The following is a 19,969-nucleotide window of genomic DNA, read 5'->3' as shown; positions in this document are numbered from 1 at the left end:
GACTGAAGCGAAGGGAGGAGAGCACAGGAGCCGGAAGAGCCGGAGGTCGCACCGGGACTCCTCAGGGGAATTTTCGGAAGCCAATAAGGAAGAACTTGAAGCCACCAAGAACAAACTAATCTAATTATGTTTTCTGAAAACATAACCAGGCTTTGGCTGTTTAAAACTTGTAATTCTTTTTTATTTACAGAAAGGAAAGATCGAGTGTGAAGGCTATACACTCAACTGCCTTTAAAAAAAAAAAAAAAGATTTTATTTATTTATTTTTTAGAGAGAGAGAGAGAGCACAGGCAGGCAGAGGGGCAGGCAGTGGCAGAGGGAGAAGCAGGCTCCCCGTGGAGCAAGGAGCCCTATGTGGGACTCCATCCCAGGACACTGAGATCATGACCTGAACAAAAGGCAGCCGCTTGACCAACTGAGTGAGCCACCCAGGTGTCTCTCAACTGCCATTTGATTATAAGTGACAATAAAATATTGATTCTACCCTTAAAAAAAAAAGACTTCAAAATCACTTCTTTCTGTTTTAATGACAACCCTGAGCTAGGTATTATTTTTCTTACTTAAAGGATGGAGAAGCTTGAGGCTTAAAGAATTGAAGTGATTTGCTCAAAGTCATAAGGAAATAGGATAGGCTAACGTATACCTACCTCTTTCTTACTGTAGGGAGGTCATGACATCTAGTCACCCTGCTAGTCTCTTTCTTTACCACCTTTTCCAAATGCATGGGAGCTTTTCCTCCAGGCAAACCCATGATACTGAGAGAGGTAAAATATGAGACATATTTTGGGTGACAGAAACACCTCCCCAGACAACAACCCCAACAATGTCTGTTTTCCCCTTGGAAGCCTCACTCCCTCTGGAACCCTATTCTAAGAGAAGGCAGCATGGTTTTCGGGAACAAGTGAACGGGGCAACGGTGTTCTTCAGGTTCTAGTTTTGTTGGGTGTGCAGCAAGATATGGGGCTCTTACATGTGGTACCAGGAGAAGCCAAGCTGGGTTGGCTCATGGAAGTTCTGGTTGGAGCCTGTCTGCCCCTGTGCTGTGCAGACACCCCAGCTGCTCCTCAGAACCAGCAACCCCAGTCTCCAAAGGCCACAGCTGAGTCACACTCTTCACCCTGCCCTAGATTACTAATTTCTTGGCCTCTCAGCTTTTTCCTCATTCACTCTCTCCCAGGTCATGCGTTGTCTTCTTTCTGCTTATCACAAACAGTTTCTCAGAAGTTCATTAGAATTCAATCCGTGATACTAGCAATGATGGCAGTATCATCCCATCCCACCCCACAAAGTGGGGACAAGGGAGATAATTCACTTTAGTGTTCTTGGAACATGGGATCATGATCTGAGCCAAAGGCAGTTGCTTAACCTATTAGGCCACCCAGGTGCCCCTGGCTGCTTTTCATATTAAAACATAACTTTATTTCTTTATACCAACAAGACAGAAGAAAGAGAAATTAAGGAGTCAGTCTCATTTACAATTGCACCCAAAACCATAAGATACCTAGGAATAAATCTAATCAAGAGTATAGAGAATCTATACTCAGAAAACGATAAAGTACTCATGAAAGAAATTGAGGAAGACACAAAGAAAAGAAAAAATGTTCCATGCTCATGGATTGGAAGAACAAATATTGTGAAAATGTCTATGCTACCTAAAGCAATCTACACATTTAATGCAATCCCTATCAAAATCCCATCCATTTTTTTCAAAGAAATGGAACAAATAATCCTAAAATTTATATAGAACCAGAAAAGACCTCGAATTGCCAAAGGATTTATTGAAAAAGAAAGCCAAAGTTGGTGGCATCACAATTCCAGACTTCAAGCTCTATTACAAAGCTGTCATCATCAAGACAGTATGGTACTGGCACAAAAACAGACACATAGATTAATGGAACAGAATAGAGAGCCCAGAAATAGACCCTCAACTCTATGGTCAACTAATCTTTGACAAAGCAGGAAAGAATATCCAATGGAAAAAAGACAGCCTCTTCAACAAATGGTGTTGGGAAAATTGGACAGCCACATGCAGAAAAATGAAATCGGACCATTTCCTTACACCACGAAATAAGAACTTACCCACAAAAATAGACTCAAAATGGATGAAAGACCTCAATGTGAGAAAGGAATCCATCAAAATCCTTGAGGAGAACACAGGCAGCAACCTCTTCGACCTTAGCCAGGGCAACTTCTTCCTAGGAATGTTGCCGAAGGCAAGGGAAGCAAGAACAAAAATGAACTATTGGGACTTCATCAAGATCAAAAGCTTTTGCACAGCAAAGGAAACAGTTAACAAAACCAAAAGACAACCAACAGAATGGGAGAAGATATTTGCAAATGACATATCCAATAAAGGGCTAGTAGCCAAAATCTATAAAGAGCTTAGCAAACTCAACACCCAAAGAACACATAATCCAATCAAAATATGGGCAGAGGACATGAACAGACATTTCTGCAAAGAAGACATCCAGATGGCCAACAGACACATGAAGAAGTACTCGACATCACTCAGCATCAGGGCAATACAAATCAAAACCACAATGAGATACCACCTCACACCAGTCAGAATGGCTAAAATTAACAAGTCAGGAAATGACAGATGCTGGCGAGGATGTGGAGAAAGGGGAAACCTCCTACACTGTTGGTGGGAATGCAAGCTGGTGCAACCAGTCTGGAAAACAGCATGGAGATTCCTCAAAAAGTTGAAAATAGAGCTACCTTACAATCCAGCGATTGCACTACTGGGTATTTACCCTAAAGATACAAATGTAGTGATCTGAAGGGGCACGTGCACCCGAATGTTTATAGCAGCAATGTCCACAATAGCCAAACTATGGAAAGAACCTAGATGACCATCAACAGATGAATGAATAAAGAAGATGTGGTGTATACACACACACACACACACACACACACACACACACACACACACACAATGGAATACTATGCAGCCATCAAAAGAAATGAAATCTTGCCATTTGCAACAACGTGGATGGAACTAGAGGGTATTATGCTTAGCGAAATAAGTCAATCAGAGAAAGACGACTATCATATGATCTCCCTGATATGAGGAAGTGGAGATGCAACATGGGGGATTTGGAGGGTAGGAAAAGAATAAGTGAAACAAGATGGACTGGGAGGGAGACAAACCATAAGAGACTCTTAATGTCAAAAAACAAACTGAGGGGGGAGGGGGGTAGGGAGATGGTGGTGGGTTTATGGACATCGGGGAGGGTATGGGCTATGGTGAGTGCTGCGAAGTGTGTAAACCTGACAATTCACAGACCTGTACCCCTGGGGCTAGTAATACATTATATGTTTATTAAAAAATAAATAAAATTTAAAAATTAAGTTAAAAAAACATAACTTTAGAAAGCAAGAAGTAAAAAAATGTATGTATAAATTAATAATTGCAACCTTATTGTAAGCCCCAAACCCTGTAGACTATACAAATACCCCAAATATTGTGATTTGCTTAATGGGTGACAGTACATCCACACAATGGAATATGGTGATTGAAAGTAATGATGTGTGTAAATATTGACACAAAAAGGAATATAATAATTTATTAAATGAAAACAAATGGAAAACAGTACGTGGAGGACCAATGACCCAGTTTCTTCAACATAATAAGGACATTTAAACAAAACGGAGGGAAACTATAATACATTAAAAGAAACTTAAGAGACATATTAACCACTCAGGCAACGTGTTTGGATCCTGATTCAAGAAAATGCCTTGGAGCAGGGCAACCTCCCAGCTAACCCAGGGCACCACCTTCACGAGGAGCAGGAGGCTGAGCCTGGGCAGAGAGCTCCACTGTATTATCAAGTCCTAAATTTTGGAATGATCATCTCCTCGGCTCTAATGATCTGGAATGGGTTAGTGCTCATAACTGGAAGTGAAAGTTCCAGTTGGAGTAGTGCTCGCGGCAGGCAGCACGGAACCTGCATTCATAGAGATCTTTTTTTAACAAATCGAGTTGAAGATACCATTCGATTGGGAGGAAATGGTTGTTTTTAGGATAGAAGGAAGAGAGACTCCTTGGACTCTTGAAGACTCATGAGAAGCAAAATGGGGACAGCCTTGGTGGTTCCCTTGGCTGAACGTCTGCTTTCAGCTCAGGTCATGATCCCAGGGTCCTGGGATAGAGTCCCAAGCCAGGTTCCTTGCTCAGCAGAGAGCCTACTTCTCCCTCTGCCTGCCTCTCCCCCTGCTTGTGCTCTCTCTCTCTGACGGATAAATAAAACCTTTTTTTTTTTTTTTTTTTAAAGAAGCAAAATAGACATACCAAATTTTTGACAAAAGGAGGTAATAATGTGTTTGCTGACTGAGGCCTCTATAAACAGGGACAGAACTGGCTGTCCCTGAGGAAAGATGTTGTGGGGAAAACAAGAGGTTTGTTCCTTATTGTGATGATCCTCATGAATGACTGTCCTAAATTTAAGTAGGCAATACCCTTTCGGCTGGGTGTATTTGTGCTGGTGCATTGTAAGAAGTTTGCCTTCTGCTCCTGGAAGATGCCCTGCTTTTCCTTACTGAATGTTTGGAGTAGACATTGTCTGTGATTGGTGGAGTGGAGAATGCACCTGTCTGCACAGCTTGTTAGCAGTGGTTTGCATTAGTTTCTGTTTCCACGCTGGGGTATGTATTGGGGAGGGGCTGGGCACCACAGCGCACACTTGAGGGGACTCTCAATCACAGGATTTCATATGTTGTCATTTTCAGGCTTTCATATTTTGTCCACCAGTGAGTTTTTTTTATATTAAAAGGTTGAGCTCAAAAGGGAAAAAAAAAAAAAAGAGAGAGAGAGAGAGAAAAGGCAGGGAGGGAGGGAGGGAGAGAGAGAGAAAAAAAGAAAAAGAAGAAAATGAGGTGGAGAAAGTCACTTTTTTTTAGGTAATTAGGGAAAGTTGGACTTGGATTGATAGGGTGTTAGATGGTGCAGTTATTGTTAAATTTCGTTAATGGGAATTGTGATTGTTAAGTAAACAGCAAAAAAAAAGTCGTTATTTGTTATGGGTGAAAATGGAGGGAAAATAGATAAAGTATATTCCCATTCCTGATTATAAATACATGTGTACATGCTTTAGAGATGTATGGAGATACACAGGGAAAAGCTGGAAGGAAGGTCTCCCACTTATTACCATCCTTAAAGGACAGATTATGGCTGATTTTCTCTTCTTCTTACTTATCTGGCGTTATTTTCTTCACAATGTATGAACACATGTGATAAGGGGAGGCACACACAATGTTATCTCCTGGTGACAAGGGCTCTGCATAGAACTAAACAGCTGAGCCTCTTGCCATTCCTACAGGGAAGAGGAGCTGAGGCACGTCTGTGGGACAGGCTCCAGGATCAAGGGGGGGGGGGTGGTTCAGCAAACAGAGAGCCTGTGAGAGTAGGCAAGACACACAGGGCTTCAGCACCACCCCCCGGAAGGCTGGAGCTGGTCCCATTGGAGCTGCACCCCTGCTGTGCCCACAACGGGCCCACTTTTGGCCCAGGCTCACCTTCTTCCCAGAGCTCCTTCCTAATTATGGATGGATTGCTGGGGTCCCCCACCCCCTGCTAGGCTGCGCTTCTCCATCCAGTCCTACGGAGAGTGCAGAAAGGTGAATCAGTAACCCCAGCAGGGATGGGGCCAGATCTTCTAGGGCCCAGCTCTGGGTTGTACAGACCATCCTGGGTTGTACAGACCATCTCAGGACCATACCTGGGGGCCTAAGGCCAAGCAGCAGAACAAGGTGATGCCCAAGAGGCAGGTGTTTCCATAGGCAGCAACCCCACCGCCACTTCCTCTCATCTCCCTCCTTCAGGTGACTTCCTCACACACACATATACACACACACACAGAGGACTGGAACTGAAACCCAAGAAGGCCCTCACACCTCCAGCCTAAGGCCTCCCCCTCAACCCTGCCACCGCAAGTGGTCCTCACTTCCCAGGGCTTTAGCATGATGGGAACCCTGTATAATATTGTAACTGAACTCATGTGTGTTCCCTCCTTGGTGAGTGGCAGGTAGAAACAACACCAGGTAAGTTGTTGCACAATCTACAGTTTATCATGGGAAATAACTTCCAAAGCTGTGACTGCCTCCCACCCTCCCAAGCAAGGGTGGATGAGTTCCTCCTATTTTGGGTTAGGATTACCATTTAAAAAGGGTATTCTTGTCGTGGTATGTAGAGGGGGGCATAGGGCCGTGCATACATACATTGTATGTTATGTAAAGGAGGCTTGTGCTCCTCCTTGGATGGAGATTTTAGCATTATAATGAGATAAAGGTAATTGCCATCCTGGAGACCACTCCATGGCTCATCTGTGCAACTTGGGTTGGGCATTTCAGGCAAAGTGGCCTGGGTCATCTGAATCTTATCAGGGCAGATGTTATTGCTTGAATTTTGGTTTCTGTCATGGGATGTTATGCTCATTCAGTCTTTTGCCTGAGTTAAGAGATAAGCTGGAAAGAAGAGCTTACGGGAAAAGTGGAACAAAGGTCGGTGAGTACAAACAAATGGGCAGGAGATCAGGTCTTAGGGTCTAGCTGGTGACAAGAACAGTGGTGATAAAGACCTTGAGATCATCTTGCCCTGTCCTTCTGTTAAAAAGGGAGGATACTGAGACTTGGAGTGGGAAAGTGAGTCAGGGGTCTAGGAGTGAGTCAGTGAGTCAGTGAGTCAGTGAGTCAGTCGGGGTCTAGGATTCCAAAGAACCCAGTGCACCTGGCTGGCTCAGTCAGCTAAGTGTCTGCCTTACACTCAGGTCATGATCCTGGCGTCCTGGGATTGAGCCCTGTGTCAAGCTCCCTGCTCAGCAGGGAGTCTGCTTCTCTCCCTCTCCCTCTGCTGCTCCCCCAGCTTGTGCTCTCTCAAATAAATAAAATCTCAAAAAAAAAAAGAAAAGAAAAGAACCCTAAATCCTGGCATCAAACCCTGTCTCTCCTCGCTGTGCTGGGTCACAGACCCTGAGAATAGATGCTACTTCTGCACCCCACTGATGGTTAAGATCTGTCAAGCAGTCTCTTGGCAGGAACACCAACTGTACATCCTGTCCCTCTTCCAGGTACCCAGGGAGGAGCTCAGTGTTCCATTCTAGTAGGGTTTTAAGGGGAGGGGGGAATCGGGAGTGGGGGATCCAGTCAGTGGGGGCGCAGACTGCTCTGTGAGGAGCTCCTGGCCACACAACTTCCCTGCTGCCCGCTCCTCACCCTGCTCCTCCCTGAACCTCCCGGGACTTGTGTGTGTGTGTGTGTACACATGTACAGGCACATGGTGGGGGTGTGCGGAGGTGGCAGAGATCTGCCTCCCACTCAGAAATGCAGGTCTCATTGTTGACCTTCTGTATTCCAAGCCTAGGCTGAGATGGTGTGCAGAGGACAGTTCAGGAAAAGGCAAATACCCACTAAATCCTATCTCCTGCACTCCTAACTTCTGGCCCAAGTGACTTGCTCACAGGCCCCCACTGTTCTCCCAAAGGTAGTAAAAAACCCAGAAGGAAGAGGCTAGACTGAGTACACAGAAGTGAGGCTGATCAGGATGGCCTGAGAGCCAGGGACAGGCAGTCCATTAGTGACTTCATATCCACAGCCACAGGAGCCGAAGGTGGCCAGCAAGAGGGAGCTGCTGAAGATGTGGCCCCTTTTCTCCTTTAGGATCCATGAGCAGGCCTCTCCCTTCCACCACCTAGCCTATCTTCAGGGTCTTTCTTCGAAGCTCTCCACTGGTACACACCACCCTCATGCCGGGAGTGCCGGCTGGGTGGGGCCCTTGGTGTTGATGGAAAGCCCACAAGGTGCCAGGCACTGGTGACAGCACACACATTGGCCGGCAGGGCCATATTCTGGGTTCCGGGACTGATTCACTGAGTTAATCAGTATTTATTGAGCAGGCAGTGGAGGTGGTGGGACGAATCAATTCCTGGGCTTCCTGCATGTCCTTCCCAGCAACAGGGGAAACATCCAACAAGGCTGCAAAGGCCAGGGAGCCAGGCAGAGCTCAGCAACACCAGCTCCAGCCCTCCCACCTCCCAGAGGACTCTCTGGGTAGCCAGCCCTCCCTCGCTCACCGGCAACCCTCCCCCCCCCCCAACACACCCCCCCCCCCCACTCACCCCCCACCCGCCTTGGGAGCTGTGATAGTGCAGCATGGTTTGGGAATGGTGGAAGGATCTGGAAAGGGGAGGTATTCCCTGATGCTGTTTTCCATCAGGCTGTCTGGTCTTTGCGAATGCCCACGTGGCAGCAGCACGGGGCAGGTCAACACACCAGGAAATGGAGACTTCAGGCCACCGACTTGGAAGATCCAGACCAATACCGATTGTGACATAAATGACACCTGTTTTGCCCTTGGTAGCCTCCCCTTTCCAGGGCCCCCCCCCCCCCCCTTCAGGTTCTGTGGCCTCCTCCCTCCAACAGACGGCAATCAAAGGAAAAGTGCCGCCTGTGAATTTAACAGGGAATCCACTTCCCTTGGGGGGCATTTCTGTTGGAAGTCTTTGTCTAGAAGGGGAAGGCCTTCCCATTCCACATTCAAGGAACTCTGGGACCACGGAGCTGGAACTGGTTTCAAGAGGAGGCGGCTGGCAAGTGTGCCTCTAGAGCTGAGGAGGACTCTGAGAAGGAAGTGGGACAGTTCCACAAGCAGGCTGCCTGGCTGCAGAGTGTGCCGAAGTCTCAAGATTCTCCCCGCCCTCCTCCAGAGATAACATGAAAGAGGAAAGGCTGTGGGTGACCTTGAGCAAACTGCTTGGCTTCTCTACTTCCTTAGGTGTAAAATAATCCCATGTATTCAGACTTGCTGAGAGGATTAGAGATCATTACCATAAATTTCCAGCAGTTAATGACATTATATTTGATGCAGAAAATGTGTCCCTTTCAGAAATCCTGGATCTTTCCTTTTATGAAATGAGTAACCAGAGCCACCCCACCTCCCATAAAAAGGGACACAAAGGGGCAGCAACGGTGAGGCACCACAACCATAATTTATTACCCAAAGCAGGTTGAGGGATTCCAAGCATTGGTCACGGCCCTCCCCAGTTATAGGAAAGACAGAGCCTCTTCAAACTTAGTCTCCACTCCCAGCTGAAGGATTAAAAGGCTGCAGCCCAAGTTATGTCATAGCTACAATATCCTCATTCTTGACTATCTCAAGATCCCAGATGGGCATCAAGTGATTTGGACCCCAAATCTTACACAGGAAAATCCTACGATTAAAATAAGATGGGAGCGATCATTCCAACAGAATGATACCAACAGTGTTAACAGTCTATGAGAAGGAGAAGGGATTTCTGTTTATAATCATCAGGATTAAATGGAATTGTCCATCATCATGAGAGTGAAGGGAATGCTGACCCTGTGGGACGGGAAGACAGGTGCACTGGCCAAACCCTCCTGGGCAAGTCTCCCAGGAGGACTCCCCTTGATTGTTGCCCTAAGGAAGGAGGCTCCTGGTTGACTAGTGACAAAGGAGCCCACAGTGACTGCCCCTGAAGGAACGAAGGGTGGGGTGGGAAGTGTGGGGAAGGCTGTTGAAGTTAAACAGAATTCGGAGGAGTTGCAGAAGAGGCAATCTTCCAGCAGTATTGAGAGCTTGCCTGACTGTTCCTACTTTTGGAGAATGTAAGCTGGTTGGATCTCACACAGGATTTCAGTTTTGGGTTTTTTTAAGTTGATTTTAAAAATTACCCTAGACCCAGGAAGGTTAGTTCCTTAAAGTCTCCTTTTATCATCCAACCACAGAGCACTTATGTCTAGAAAGACCATCTATGAACTGCTGACAACCCTTTAACCCAGACCCTGAACTGAGATTTTTCATGAAAATCAGTTTCTGTGCCAGTCAAGTCTGATCAAGTTGTCTCTCCATAACTTAACTCCCAACCCCACCTGGCCAGTCACAGTGGAACCAGGAACCCAATGGGCAGATTTCTTTCCTCACTTAACTGAGGCATTCCAGGAAGAAGGGGAGTTCCCAGCACCTGCCTAACAAACTCTGCTCTACTTGCTGAACTTTGCTTTGTATGAATAGGTAGGTCACTCTGCCTGCAAATTCCCCCAAACTGTCCCTACTTGTGTTTTAAGGTACACCAGTTCCTCTGTTGTTTAAAGCTCTCTGCTTGTAATGAATTATTTTAATTATTTTTGCTACTCAAAAGAAACTTCTGCATCAAGCCCCGCCCTGCCAAGATACTGGCACAGGGCTGGGGGTAGGGGGTTGAGGGCAAAACCCAATTCATTATTAGGGATTCTGGTCCTTGGGGTCACACTTGAGCATGACTTTCAACCCCAGTCCCTTTCTGGCTGTTTCAAAGGCCTCCAGAGCTTTTTCCAGAGGAAACCTATGGGTAACTAAGGGCTTTACGTTCACAGACTTGGAGGCAAGCATCGAAATTGCCATTGGCCACCTGTAAAAGATCACAAATGTCACATTCAACCTACAAGAGGAAAGAACCAGGTCCCCAAAGCCACCAAGCACAAGAACAGCTTGGCTCTATTTATTTATATAGCACTATGGTTCTACAAGGTCTACTCGACAAACAATGGTAGAAATGATCTTGTGATTTACAATCTGGGAGTACAGAGTCTATTTATTCCCAACGCCTCCACCCCACTGCAATGTCTGTCACGAAGTCTAGAATTCCTTTGGCATGAAGGCATAAGGCATACAGAGGCCACTGTGAAAAGGCAGAAAAGCCTCAGAGAAGCAGCCAATGATATGCCATCCATATTGCTCTGCAGCCATCCATATCCCTCTGGCTTGGCAGAGTTTATTGGGAAATGGCACTCTGCTGACAGAACGGTCATAGACTATAATGGTGGGAGTAGGGACACTCCTGGGGAAGGTGGTCCTGGGAAAGTTCCCCTATTGGGGAGAGCCTAGAGCCACAGAGCATGAAGTAGGTGAACTAAAACCCTCTCACTTCTCAGGGTGGGCCCTGGGATCTGGGGTGGAAACCAAGGGACTTGAGTTCTTACTGTGGTTCCCTTTTCTCTCCTTCTTTCAGGGGGAAAATGAAGAGCAGGCCACTTGAGGAAATGAAGAGACATGCTTCCTTCAAGATCCCCTACCTTCCCTTCTTCCCTCTGCCATCTCTACCCTCCCGTTTTTTAACCAGCAGTGGTGCTCTCTCTTTGGACTCCGACCATGACATGTGGGTGTCAGTGTGGCTCGGGAGTGCTTCCCATGAATAAACGGGGGCAACTCTTGGTCCCAGAGGCTGAGCAGGGGTCTTGCTATCCGATCGTCCCCCCTCCCCAGCTCACCCACCACATACTCACGTGTTGCAATATCGAAACACGCCCTTGATGTCCACCTCCCGGATGGCCGCATGCACCAGGGGCACAGTGGTCATCTCAGGGCCCAGCCCTACGAGCACCAAGGTCCCACCAGAACGAGTAGCCTTGAAGAGGAGATGAGAACAAGAAAACCCAGAAGATCAGAAAATGCAGTCTTTCCATTCAAAAGGACTTTTGTCACATAAATATCTGTTTGCATCAGGTGAATATCCAAATACTCCAGAGAATATGATTCTTTCTCTATCATTTAGCTCTTCCGCATGTCAGCCAAACCTAACAGAGCAGCAGAGTTATCTTCTTGGAGGATCCTGAGATCATACACTTTACCAGTGGAGGACCAGGCCCAGTGGGAGCCCCTTCCACTGTCCACAAGATCCTAGGCAACAGCCCAGGATCTCCAGACCCCAGCGAGAATCTTCCCTACAAACAAGCTTAACCTTCAGCTCCTGAGCATCTCTCAGAGCTTTACTAATTCCATACCAGGTGCTGGCTGAGGTGCCTCCTCATCTTAGCACCCACCCCTCCTCCAGAATGTCAACTCCACAAAAGACAGGATCTTTGTAAAACCTCTAAGGAACCACCCCCTTGGTGAGGAAACTACCAAGCACATACAGATGGGGAGAGCCATTAGAATTCTATGGCTTGAACACTGCCTTATATAAGCACACTGGCTGACATTTGGAAATATTTTTGTTCCAGAGACATTCATCCCAATAGTATTCAGCCACAATGGATTTTGTCTTCCTTGAACATTTATCTGCCTTATCAGTTCCCTCCTTGGTGTGGGCCAGACATGGAAATTTCTCCTGATAATCTCTTCCTGATTCCACAAGAATGCTGTGCCTGCTCCAGAGATTTTTGGAGATCACTGTGGCCAGTGCTGTGAGAGACAGAAGAATAGTCCATTTGCCTCAGTTTTCATGACAGTTGCCAGCACCAAGCACTTACTGGAACCATTCTAAGTTTAACCAGTGGAGCTACAAAAGGCCCGCACCACAGCCTCTATCTTTGAGGGGAAGGATACACCAGGAAGACAGGCCTGCAGCACGGGGGTGACTCTGGAATTTACACGTTGGATGGATCTGTGAGACCCTCTCAACCAGCTTCCTTGTGTGTAAGATCAGGATGACGCCTCCCAAGCCGAGTGGTTGGCCTAACAATCCTAGTGCTCAGCACTAGGTTGGGCTCACTGTCTGGCATGTTTTTTGTTTTTAACTGAAGCACAGAGTTCCTGACAAACCACCGGTGACTTATCAACACTGTTGGTGACGGGGGAGGCTCTCTCCCCACTGGAAAAGGTGGGGTGGGGCGTAGAGTCAAAGTTGTGACTGAGCCACACAAAACTTGTAAGCGAGAAATTTTCTTGGAAACTGTTTCGCTATTTGCATTTCCTCTCCACCTAGTGAGGAGGACGACGACGACAACGAATACTGCCAAATGGCCATCCCAAGGTGCCAGGATGCTGACCACAGACAAAGGAATGCTTGGACTAACTGACCATTGTTTTGTGGGTGTGACCTCTGCACCAAGATGACATGAATTCTACCCTAAGCCTTTGCCACGTCTCCTCCCAAAGATTTTCTAATCACGAGGAAAGTGACTCTCGGGTATGTCCGTATAAGGTGCCTCCACCTAACCTGCAGAGTGACCTGCAGCATTCTGTAGCATCTGTCATGCAGAATGGCTCCATTCCTCACTTGGGAGAAGTAACAGCTTCAGGTGTGGTGAGGCCCTTGGGCATTTACCTCTGCACCCACCTCAGGGAGCCTGGCAATGGGGCCCCCACCAATAGCTAGAGAGAGATGCCAAGTGTTCCCAGTGCTTTCCAGACAGCAGAGAAGAGGAACAAAGTCTTGCATTGTGAAGCCATTTTTTTTTTCCTGCCTCTCTGTGGATGGGGGTCACTAACTTGGCCAACAACTTGGCCAAGTTGGCCAACAACTTGAAGATGGCTGGATGCACCTTATGCACCAGAGCCCCCAAGGTCCCCAGCACAAAGCCAGGGTACTGCAGGTGCCCAAGACAGGTCACTGGTTGACTGATCACACAGACCCATTACCCTCTGAGTTTTGGGTTCTCTTTGCCCCTTCCCACAAGGCAACCATTATCTCTGACGGTGGAGGAGAGGGTGGGCTGACCTCGACTGGAACTTAGGACAGAGCGAAAGTGGCAGCTGTTCCTCTCCTGTCCCACCTCTTCCTCTCAACCCTAATGCCAGGGGCATCCTGGTGGGCAAATGACTAGGCAGCTCAGCCAGGGTACCAGACTGGCATTCCCCAGCAGGTCGTGTGTGGTGCAAAGTGCCCTATTGCATGACCCAGCTGTGACTCAGAAGGAAGGAGGAAGCCTGCGCTGCTGTGGGACAGCACTGTGGGAAGCAGGGCAGGAGTGCCCGGAGTGTAGAGGGGACAGGCTGCTGCTACTGCTGTCCTCAGCCCTGTCCTTCCCTCCTAGCATGGCTGCCCACCGGCTCCTTGTCCCCTCCTTCCCTTCTCTCCTAAGCAGCGGATAGAGTAAGAAAAGCTCAGGCATTGGAGCAGTGTGCTCAAGGCAAGTCACCAGATGAACTAGTCTTCATCTGGTGCACACTGACAGCACATTTATAAAGCACCCAGCAGAAGACCCAGCGCATGGTAGGGCTGGAACCTAGAAGGTATTCTTTCTCCCCTCATTTCATCATACTTGGATCATCAATGCCACTTCCCACCCTCGTGTGTCTACGTGTCCCCGCCACTCCCCTTTTCTGGCAACTTCCCATGAATTATGGGTGGGTCCCTGAGGGTCAAATCAGGCATTGGTAGCTTATCCATTCCCAGGTCTGGGAAAGAAGAGCAGCAGCAGACTGTGACTCTGAAAAACACCCCACCTTTGTGACTACATTAACGGCTGTTGCTTTTTAACAATGACTCAAAGACTGCAGTTTTCCTCAATAAAGGAAGAAAGGGATTTCCCACACACAACTAAAGCATGGCTCTCCCTTCCTCCTGTTGATTTTTTTTTTTTTTTTTTTTGCCAAGAGTCCTTTTATGATCACAGATATGATCACTTAAGGGGTGGGTCTCTTAACATCTTTCAAGGGCCATATACAGCTGTTACCTCATGCAAGCCTCACAATGACTCAATAAAGAAGGATGTGAAGCAAGTGAGATAAAACAAAATCCAGAGATACCGAGATCACCTCATTTTGTCTGGAGGTGGGGGGGTCGTCACAGGAGAGGTGCCAGCACCCCTTACTGCTGCCTGCCATGGGCCAATGCCCCAAAGCTGCCCACCGGCTCTGGCCACCCTCATCCGACTCACATAGATGCCTGACTGGATGGCAGGCTCCGCCCCTGTGCACTCGATGGTTACTTCCGGCTTGCACCCCAACAGACTTTCCACTTTACTGGCGATTTCCTTAGGGCTCTCCTTGGAAATCTGAAGGACGTTATCAGCCCCAACCTCCTTGGCTTTAGACAACCGAGAGGCAGACAGATCTAAAGGGAACGAAAAGCTTCTTTACAACTGAGAACTGGCTGGCAGATTAGGAGGAAAAAGGTGGAGGTGCAGGTTTTAATGGTAGCGAAGCTCGGGTGTAGTGGATGGTGTCCACGAGCCCAGCACACATACTCTCTACACCTTTATAGGCTCCCCCCACACATCACAGCTGCGCATGCGCAAGATCTCCTTCCCCTCCCCCATCTCTCAGATCACTTCTCAGACACCCACACTGTTCTGCACCCCCACACACCCCTATACACCACATCACTGCGCATACACTCCCTCTCTCTCTGACAGGTAACTGCTCCTCACACATAACACTTGCAGATACCTTCTACACACACTCTGATACCTTGTTTGCACACAAAACATACTTGCTTATAACCGTACTCCCCTTTACACATACTCTACACAATGCTACATACTTACACCCACACACACATTCTCTCTCACAGATGCCTTCTACACACACACACACACACACACACACACACACACACTCTTCTATACCCTACATGCTTCCATACATACTTCCCTGACCCACACATGCTGTCACAGATAAGCTCTCCTCACACATACACACACTTCCCACCCATACCACACACCTCACACACAAACACCCTCTTATAAACATATACATCCCACTAACTCCACATCACACACACACACACAAGCACACCTTCTGTGCCTCTGGGTTTGGCCAAATGGGCCAAGGGCTAAGCCACTTCTTAGAATCAAGTGAGCAGTAGCATCTGAGGTCCACACATAAAGAGCCAGGCCCTCTTCTCCACAGCATCTATCCTCTCCCAGAAGCTTCAAAAGAGCCTCCTCCTGAGCCCTGAGCTCGTCATCCCCTGGGTGGGATTTTCAATGCTGGAACCCAAGGGAAAAAAGGAGAAGCCCCTTTAGAAACCCAGCACCCCAGGAAGAGAAGAGTTCTTATGCCCTTGCCCCATACTATAGGCCAGCTGTTTCCTCTTCAAGAAGATTTTCAAAAATTTATTACTTATTTTGAGAGAGATCGCACAAGCAGGGGGAGCTGCAGAGGGAGAGGGAGGAGCAGATTCCCTGCTGAACAGAGAGCCTGATGCAGATCTTGAGCCCAGGACCCTGGCAGGCGTCAAACCAACTGAGCCACCCAGGCACTCCCCCCTTCAAGGAGATTTAAAAAGAAAACCTTCTTACCAGTCACCAGCACTTGAGCTGCACCCATTGCTTTGGCTACAATCACAGTGACCAGTCCAATCGGCCCTAAATAAAGCAGGAAATGAGAGATGTTTGTGAAATGTTAAACATCAGCTCATCAGCTCTCCCCCTTGTCCAGGCCAGGCTAGGAACCCTATCTTTTGTGCACCTCTAGCATCTATCCCAGTGCCTCACACATGCTGAGACCTTAACAACTGTTTGAATGGTTAAGTAAATGAATATATGAAGAATTGTTCTCTACATGAAATTTTGCTTCTAGTGCTGAGTTCTATTTAATTCTCTCAGACCTCAGAGCTAGAAATTTGCCCTTTACTCTTGGATACTGCTTGGGGATAATATCAAAGAACCAGAAGGCTCAAGGAAACATATATTTATTAAGAGAATAAGATGTCTTAGGAGGTCGGGATACATTGTCCTATTCTCTCTTTGACCCCTACCTTCTTACACCCCATCACATCTCCCCAAGGAGAGACACATCCTTTACAGGTGCCCTCTGAGGACTACCTTAGAGGGTATCATTAAGGGAACTGGCCCCCTGGATTGACCCAGCTGCTCAGGAGGCTCTAAGTTGTTCAGGTACCTAAAAATCAGCCCAGAGACCACCTCTCCCCACAGTATCTGCATGCTAGATGACATAGTTTTAATACAAAAAACCAGACCCACAAAATGAAGTTATGCAGATTATCTTTGAGGATTGGCTTTTTCACAATGCCTTTGAAAATAATTTTGTTGAATTCCCCCCAAAATCAAAACATTGGAAAATAATTGACCAGCAAAGAGGTGATTAGCTAAACAAACTACAGTGGGATATCATACAGCTCTTAAAAACTATGTCATAACTCTTTCATCTAGTGTCATGGAAAGATGTTCATCATATACTGCTTTTTTTCTTTAAAAGGGGTAAAATAAAGTGTGTTTAGCATGGTCTCATTTTAAACAAAACCTAAAAGATTCTACATGAAAATAGTTACTGCGGTTCTCTCCTGCTGATAGGTGACAGGGCTACAGGTCAATCTCTCTCTATATATGTACACATGTGATATGAATGACTCCTTTTTCTATGTCAAAAAGGTATTACTTATGCAGGTTTAAAACAGAGATGTCACCAGAATACTACACTCTGTGAGCTCACTGAGGCAAGTCTGTTTTACACCCATCATCTCTCTTAGTCCTACAGTCACTTAGCCCTGTCAAAATCAGTCCTGAAAATGTATGAGGACTAACTCAAAATGGGTTAGACTTGAACATCAAGACTTAAAACCATTAAAACTCCTAAAAGAAAACACAGGCCATAAGCTCCTTGACATTAGCCTCGACATGATTTTTTGAATTTGACACAACTGAATGAAAGCAGAAGTAAGCATGGGGAGCCACATCAAACTAAAAGGCTTCTGCACAGCCAAGAAAACCATCAACAAAATGAAAAAGGCAATCTGCCGAAGGAGAAAAAATATTTGCGAATCATAGCCGGTAAGAGGTTAATACCCAGAAACTATAGAAAGAACTCATACAACTCAATAGCGAAAAACCAAGTAATCTAATTTTTAAAAGAGCCAAGGATCTATAGACTTTTTTCTTTTTTTTTTTTTAAGTAATCTCCAATGTGCATGCTCTACTGACTGAGTCAGCCAGGCACCCCCAAGCAGACATTTCCCCAAAGAAGACGAACAGATGGTCAACAAGTACATGGAAAGGTGCTCAACATCATTAATCATCAGGGAAATACAAATCAAAACCACAGTGAGGTATCACCTCACACCTGTCGGAACAGCTACTATTAAAAAGACATGAAATAACAGGTGTTGCCGATGATGTGGAGTAAAGGGAATCCTCAAGTACTGTTGGTGGGAATGTAAATTTCTGATCCCTGTGGAAAACAATATGGAGGTTCCTCACAAAATTAAAACTAGAACCACCATGTAATCCAATAATTCCACTTTTGAGTATTTAGTTGAAGAAAATGAAAATCACTACCTCAAAAAGATATATGCATCCCCTTGTTCACTGCACCATTATTTACAATAGCCAAGATATGGCTAAGTGTCCAACCTAAGTGTCCAACCTAAGTGGAGATGAAGACACAAAGAAAATGTGGTCTGTCTGTACACAGTGGAGTATTATTCATAGTCATAAAAGGAAATCTTGCCATTTGTGACATGGATGGACTCAGAGGGCATGACGCTAAGAGCAATCAATGAGACAAAGACAAATACTGTATGATATCGCTTACATGTGGAATTTAAACAAACAAAAGGAACAACAAAGCTCACAGATACAGAGTACAGATTGGTTGCTGGGGTGAGGGTGGTGAGAGGTGAGTGAAAGAGGAGGAATGTCAAAAGATACAATCTTCCAGTTATGAGATAAATACATCACAGGGATATAATGTACAGTGTGGTGATTGTAATAAATAATACCATATTGCATATCTGACTGTTGCTATGAGAGTAGATCTTAAAAAGTTCTCATTGTAAGAAAAACTTTGTGACTATGCATAGTGACAGATGTCAATTAGACTTTGGGTGGTGATCATTTTCCAATATATATATGAATATCAAATCATTACATCATAATCTGAAGCTAATGTAATATGTCAATTATACCAAAAAGAAAAAGCTGTGCGAGAAACACCAACCAGATCACAACCACAGGGAGCATGAGCATGCTATCTGTGTCACTAGCATTAGACACTTTGAATGGTTTTGTTTGTCCAGGTTTGTTTGGATGGCTGGAAGCAGGGGTGGAAAGAAGGCAGCCAGCTGTAACCCTAACAAGCAGAGTGCTGGCTCACAGTGGACCAGACTCCATTCCGTCCACTGGTCATGAACAGGTCCCACCTCATTCCTGGATGAACCAGGAGACCACTTCTTTGGCATGATGTGAAAGTTCCAGAAGTTGCCTTTCCCTCTACTACCAAAAACATGTCCCTGTTTCCTGTCAAGTTAAAAAATAATTGTAAATTGTTTTCTTTAAATGACCGAAAGTGTTATATTGCCTAGGAAATGACCTCAGTTACTATTATGCCTGCAGACGGTTTATTTAGCAGAAAGTTCTGGTCATGGAGAGAAGGGGACACCATAATCCTCCCCACCCCCAGAAAGATTTAAGGACCAATTTCAGACATTGCCGGGGCGGGGGGGCAGATGAGATAGACAGAGGGATTTCCACATTCCCCTTTAAGGAACTCATAACTAGGGGGTCATCTGGTTCTTACCGGCTCCACACACAAAGACCTTGTTCCCCAAGGTGATTCCAGCTCGCCGGCAGGCATGGATCCCCACAGACAATGGTTCAATCAGGGCCCCTTCTTCAAAGGTGACATTGTCAGGAAGCCTGGGGTGTCATTCAACACACTCAGTTAGTCCCTTTGGGTTAATAAAAACAAGAGCTAATATTTACTGAGCATTTATTAAATGCTGAGTAATTTACATATATTCCCTCATGTAAATCCTTGGAGAGTTCTGGGGCAGGTAGTAATACTCCCATTTTACAGACAAGGAAACAAAACCTTGGAGAATTAAATGACTTGCTTCTAAGGTTCAAAACTAGTGAGAGGCTCAAATGGTTTGAAATGGAAACCAGATACGCCTGATTTGAGAGCCCAGGCCACACTGCCCTGCTCTGAAAATTGTTTTCTTTGGACAAGTCACTTCAGTAAATGAACACATTATGTTTGCTTTAACATGTTATCCAAGACAAGGTATGGTATGGCTGTCACTAATAAATAAAGAATTTCAGGGCCCCTGGATGGCTCAGTCGGTTAAGCATCTGCCTTCAGCTCAGCTCATGATCCCAGGGTCCTGCGACGGAGCCCCGCATCGGGTTCCCTGCTTAGTGGGGAGCCTGCTTCTCCCTCTCCAGCTTCCCCTGCTTGTGTTCCCTCTCTTGTTGTATCTGTCAAATAAATAAATTAAAATCTTTTAAAAACATAAAACCAAATAAATGAGAAGTTCATCTAACAAGAGGTTAATATAACCACATGTCAGCATCT

At 46.1% G+C, this 19,969-nt stretch overlaps 1 protein-coding gene and 1 pseudogene across 2 annotated transcripts in view; one reads left to right on the top strand and one right to left on the bottom strand.

Annotated features, from left to right (window-relative positions):
* Positions 1-3,825: 3,825 nt before the first annotated feature.
* Positions 3,826-4,568, top strand: LOC131999357 (signal peptidase complex catalytic subunit SEC11A-like; annotated as a pseudogene).
* A 4,389-nt stretch (positions 4,569-8,957) lies between these two features.
* Positions 8,958-19,969, bottom strand: part of SORD (sorbitol dehydrogenase) — a 32,719-nt gene continuing 21,707 nt past the window's right edge. For both annotated transcript variants that reach the window (XM_059372725.1, XM_059372724.1), the window contains 5 exons: positions 19,193-19,311; positions 15,958-16,023; positions 14,593-14,768; positions 11,275-11,396; positions 8,958-10,400 (listed from right to left, as the gene is read on the bottom strand). In XM_059372725.1, coding sequence (XP_059228708.1) covers positions 10,235-10,400; positions 11,275-11,396; positions 14,593-14,768; positions 15,958-16,023; positions 19,193-19,311 — 649 coding nt within the window. In that variant the 3' untranslated portion in view covers positions 8,958-10,234. The remainder of the gene's footprint in view (positions 10,401-11,274; positions 11,397-14,592; positions 14,769-15,957; positions 16,024-19,192; positions 19,312-19,969) is intronic.

Source organism: Mustela nigripes, chromosome 13 (assembly GCF_022355385.1).
Source record: "Mustela nigripes isolate SB6536 chromosome 13, MUSNIG.SB6536, whole genome shotgun sequence".
In the NCBI taxonomy this organism is placed as follows: domain Eukaryota; kingdom Metazoa; phylum Chordata; class Mammalia; order Carnivora; family Mustelidae; genus Mustela; species Mustela nigripes.
This window is presented reverse-complemented; position numbering and strand designations above follow the sequence as displayed.